Source organism: Austrofundulus limnaeus, unplaced genomic scaffold (assembly GCF_001266775.1).
Source record: "Austrofundulus limnaeus strain Quisiro unplaced genomic scaffold, Austrofundulus_limnaeus-1.0 Scaffold747, whole genome shotgun sequence".
In the NCBI taxonomy this organism is placed as follows: Eukaryota; Metazoa; Chordata; class Actinopteri; order Cyprinodontiformes; family Rivulidae; genus Austrofundulus; species Austrofundulus limnaeus.
Genome location: NW_013953149.1, coordinates 119,115 through 124,557, shown reverse-complemented (window position 1 = coordinate 124,557; position 5,443 = coordinate 119,115). Strand labels below are relative to the sequence as shown.

The window sequence follows — 5,443 nt, the reverse complement described above, 5'->3', positions numbered from 1 at the left end:
GTGGAGTGGAGGTGCAAGCAGACTGCAGCTGCAGGGGGGTGGGGGTGGGGGGTGGGGTCTTCTAACAAAGACGTGTCTACGTTTGACTTTGATTTTCTTCTAAAGTCACAAATTTCTGAGTCAGCTTCAGGTGTTTGTAGTTAATCATAAATATCTGCTAAATTTAACCAGCTGTTTCACTGCCTTTAAATTACACAATATTTTTAGTGGAGAGACTTGTCAGTTTGGTTAAATAAAAAAACTGTAAAACTATTTTTTTTTCTGTGCAGAGAACTTCCTGTGCTGTATTTTTTAAAATAAATATATCAAAGCTCCTCAGCTGAAAACAGTAAAATGCCAGAAAAGCTGTTTAAAACCACTTTCCTCATAAAGACTTCTGTCCTGAGAACACTAAACTGTAACTTTAATAAGGTCATGTAGACACTATACTCCTATTTAAATGAAAATGTTTAACTTGTCAGCAGAAAGCTTATGGATGGGTTTTGATTGTTGCTCTCTAGTTCAATGAGGAAGTTTTACTCAAGCAGCTCCTGTTTACTTGTAGCTATGTAGTAAATATTATATACAGAAGAATATAGCCTACTTATTCAATTACATTTTATTGAGATTTTTTTTTGGACAACCAAAATGTTTTGCAGACAACCAGATTTTGTCAACAGGTTGTCTACCTCTGATCACACAACTCCTTCAGGACCTTAGGGTTCCTCATGCWGGTGATACAGAACACCAACAAAGTTGTTCTTTGTGACAACCTCAACATTTCCTGATCATTAAATCAAAAGTCGTTCATAATCCTGTGCAGARGGACAGACAGACAAACCAACTGTACCAAATACATAACTTCCTTGGTGGAGCTAATTAAAATATTAAAATAAATGATTTATGGATCCTAAACATGTCTGAAGGCTCACAATTCAGGAACTATTAAAATGTCAGCATTTTTTTTCCTACAGAAAAATAATTTAAATGTTCCAATTTTATTTTATTTTATTTATTTATTTATTTTTAGTTCTGCAACCTGTTTAAAAGTATTACACACATTATATCATATATTACTGTCAGTAAATTGTGTTATATTATGTGGACCAGTGCTCCTGTCTGTCTGAACCAGGATACTTTTGAAAAAAAAATCCTTTAGAATTCTAAAATCTGCCCAAGAATTAACCATAAATAGGCAAAAAAAAAATAAAAATAAAAAGCAGTGAGGTTGGGACTGAACCCAGTTTTGTTTTATTAACATACCTCAGTGACTCATAGGACATGAAGCCAGAGTTRGTGGGGTCACTGAGAGACAGAAACTTGTTGATTTCACTCTGTTTGTCCTCTGGAAGGGATCGCAGTTTGCTGAGGATGCTGTCTATGTTGGCTTTGGGAAACTTGTGCCAAGAAAACACAAATTTACATTGATTACAAACAGTATAGCATTCATAACAGCATCACAGGAGAAAGTGACTGCTTCATATCCCTGAGTGAAGAAACAAATATTCTCTCATGGTTTTTTACCTCCTCAGAGTGTTGCTCCATGTAGTTCAGAGTGTACTCATCAGCTTTCAGAAGCTGGAAGTTTGTCCCATTGAGACAGACTGTAGCTCCAACATACAGATCCTGGGCTGTGAAGTACTCAGAGGACTTGCTGTTCTTCACACGGCGCCGACCCAGAAACTTCCCCCCAACTACACCTGGTGGATGAAGTGAGAAATTTATYAACGTCAAGTAGACGATTAGTTTCCTGTCAATAAAAAACATGTTCACTATGCTAACAGTTTCTTTGTGTTCCCACTGTATCTTAAAACTGTAATTATTTTCCAGGTGAAAAAACATTTTAATTATCAGATTTAAATGGTTGGATCTTATTTTAAACTCATTCTTAAAAGTACTGAACCTGCTGCACAGCCTGCCCTGTAAAAATGAACAAATATTAAAGTGCATTATTGGAAACATACATCTATAAACTACTCGTCATCTGTTTCCAGAGTATTCTGGAACTGGAAAGAGAATCTGACATCTTAATGTTTACCCTGAGAGTCACAGATTTGCATCACTTGTCCAAAAGTGAATTTCTGTTGCAGCTAGCATCCAAAGGTTTCTACCTGAGTTCCTRTGAGGCTGTTCGAACACACTCATGGAGTCATCAGAGAGGTAGAAGGAGATGATGAACACCCTCTCTTTGTCCACTGGATCTGTGGTCATCATCTTGGCTCGGAAGGTCAGCGTATTACTGTTTAGGCCACATCTGTAGGGACGTATACACACTAACATCAACATGTACACACACAGATACAAAAAGTTTAAAATGCAATCTGACTGCAACTTGGATTATAAATCCTCCCACCTGTCTTTCACCATAAATTTGTGAAAATCTTTCTGTGGGCGTTTGGGCACCAAGCCCTGGCAGGAGCTCAAAGAGTCCTCCTCTGAGCCAAAGCCATTGTAGGGGGGCACCAGCTTCGAGGGCTTTGGGGCTGGGGGGTCTTTGTACTGCACTGGGGTGAAGTCCTCTGAGAGGAAGATGGAGAGAGAAAAGACAAAACACTKAATAAAAAGAAAGGAATTTGGGAGGAGAGCTGAAACAATCAGGGGGAAGCAGGTAATCCATCCCTGACCTGACCCAGGACTGAGTCAGACTGGACCCTCCATCACCGGGCTTGTTAATACKTGCTTTTACTTTACCACTGTGACTAATGCAAGAAGCTGCTACATCAGGAACACCTTGGATTTCTACAGATGGGACCTGTTTTCTTCATATTTAGAGACCTGGTGGACTGAGTGTCAGAGAGGTCCTGACTCCTTTCATCAGGTTTAATATTTACAGAACAAAAACACAAAGCCTCTCAGTTGTGCTTTTCACTCTTTTATATACTTCATCTTTGAAGAAAAAACCTGTTCCTTTGCTTTTAGAAACCATCTGTTAGTAGATATGGTAATAGTGATCACTAACGTGCGCTCTTACTGACCCCAAGTGTTTATATTAAAGCAATGCAGCAGATTAGTCCACCGCTGTATCAGGACCACTTTACAGATGAAGAAAAATGAAGAGAAAATCTCCAAATTTGCAAGAAAAAACTCAAACTTCATCTCTAATTCTTTTACCTCTCCTTCTGGCCATGCTATGTTTGTTCATAAAATGATTAAAAAGTGCTGAAATCATCCTGTATTGATGTTTCATGGTTTTAAATATTCTGTCATCAGCGTAGAACAGATCTGAAGTTTCTACATGTTTTAGGTTTTAAGGTTTTAGTTAAAGTTTTAGTTTTTAAACAAGAGCAAATGAAAGATGCTCGAGGTACAGTGAAAGCAGGTGGAATTGCCCTTTAGCCCTTTAGCCATTTAGCCATCCCTGAAAACTTCAAAATGTACACATTTTTTCTTTTTTTCTGACATTACCATGTCATGTACCATGTACATAAGATTTCCTGTTTATTTCTAGAAAATCTTTGAAATTAATCTCAAAATTTGAGGTTTTWTGGTGGAGATTTGCTCCTTTTTTCATCTGCAAAGTGGCCCTGATCCACCATTGTYTGTTAGTGTTCATTTGAATGTAAAATCATTTTAGAAATAAAAGATAGATACTAAGGTCACAGCGGTCAGCAAAACATAAAGAAATAAAATAAAATAAAACATAAGAAGAAAAAAACTGCACATAAAGTGTTACACATGGAGTTTTTTTAAATTTTTTATTTATTTAACCTTTATTTATGCAGGTAAACTGTTTGAGAACCACTTCTCATTTACAAACATGACCTGACATGATGCACTGAGTGCATTGTAATATACAAACCTACAGATTCAGACAGAGTAAAGTGATTGTACATTTTAATCGTGATTAATCACGATTAAAATTTTTAATCTATGCCCATGCAGCACCAAAATTAACCAGAGTTAACTCGATTATTTCACAGCCCTAGCAAAATTTCTTACAAACTAATATTTTAAAGTAATTTGCTTGTATTAAAAAGAAATCAATTTTAACCCACAGACACAACAYGAAATACCAGACACCACGCAGAAGCTGAATTCAGAGTGGGTGTAGCACCACAGAATGGTCCTTATTGAAATAAACTAAAATAAAAAACATCTCAGATAATTTTTTTAGGTGTTAACCCATGTCGATTTTTGTAGTTCTTACTTTGCCCCTTCATGTTCAAAAATTAATGTTTTTAACAGGTTTAGCTAAAATTAGRAGGCCAGTTTACAGCACAGGAACCATGACTGATTAATGAGTCCATTAAAAGCATAAAACATCCAGTGGGTGAATATTTTTATAAGAACTGCATGTCTTACCCATGCTGTATTTAGAACGGTAGTGCTGTTTAGTGAACTCGTCACAGTCAGTGATGATCATTCTCCTGCCCCACACATTCAACTCAGCGCCAACAAGCAGATCAGGGTCCTTATAAAACTRCTCACTGACAGCTCCTGTCTGGAAACAAGGACAAAAACACCGGTTCAGATGGGCTTAAAAACAAGAACATGTTAAAACTGTTTTCTGCACATAATACTGGCAGAGAAAACTGAGTCCACAAGCACTGAACTGGCCTGGATCCCTCCACAACAAAATGTAGACAACTTTGAAACAACAAAATGTGACACAGCCTCGACTGCTGTACACAACAAGCRGTGTTTACAAGAAAAAATAGATAAAACAACTCAAATTAAGTACTTTATTATTGTTAATGCTAGAACATGTGAGGTTGTGCTTGCAGGGAGCAGGCAAAAGGTTCAAAAAGCAAAAAATAAATTTAAGAAAAAGAGGCTGACGAGGCAGCTTCTAACACTCACAATCAATCTCTCAGAAGAAACATGAACACCAAGAGCTAGAAGGACAACCACACAGTGATCAGACACCAGACTGTGGACAAAACACCAAATATAAAGGGAAACTAAACCAGACAAGAAGAAACACCTGGAGGAGACACAAGAGGAAACAGGTGAGTGTGGGRGGGGCTGCAGGGCAGAGACACACAGGGAAACACTGGAACACTAAAGCAAACACACACAGAGCATGGCAAAACATTTTTGAGTGTRCTGAGATAAAAGGACAATTTTCCAACATGACAAAAACTTGCTGCAGTGATGTGTTTGCTTGTGTGTSTTTGTGTGTGTTAGCAAAATATCTCCTGAATCCATCCATCCAGTCATTATCTACCACTTGGTACAGAGTCGGGTCGCGGGAGAAGCAGATTGTGTAGAGACCCAGACCTCGTGTGCAGMTTTTTTGGGTTAAAACTTTAACATCTTTTAGAGTTGAACATATTTTACAGATATTTACTGTAGAGGTAACCCTGGTGAAATATTCATTTCAATTTTTTGTCTTTGATTTTATTTTTTACACTTATAAGAAGAAAATCATTTTAAAGTGTTTTTATTTTCTTTAAGTGAATATAAGTCCTATATATATATGTTTTTTCATTTAATCTTCTATTAGAGGTTATGATCAATATAA

At 37.0% G+C, this 5,443-nt stretch overlaps 1 protein-coding gene across 2 annotated transcripts in view; it reads right to left on the bottom strand.

Annotated features, from left to right (window-relative positions):
* The window catches only part of LOC106532304 (EF-hand domain-containing family member C2), a gene marked incomplete at its 5' end in the record, with an annotated part of 22,956 nt that extends 18,536 nt beyond the window's left edge, over window positions 1–4,420 (bottom strand). For both annotated transcript variants that reach the window (XM_014028331.1, XM_014028332.1), the window contains 5 exon segments: window positions 1,243–1,376; window positions 1,504–1,679; window positions 2,091–2,233; window positions 2,333–2,498; window positions 4,282–4,420. In XM_014028331.1, the coding sequence (XP_013883785.1) occupies window positions 1,243–1,376; window positions 1,504–1,679; window positions 2,091–2,233; window positions 2,333–2,498; window positions 4,282–4,420 (758 nt within the window).
* Window positions 4,421–5,443: the final 1,023 nt, after the last annotated feature.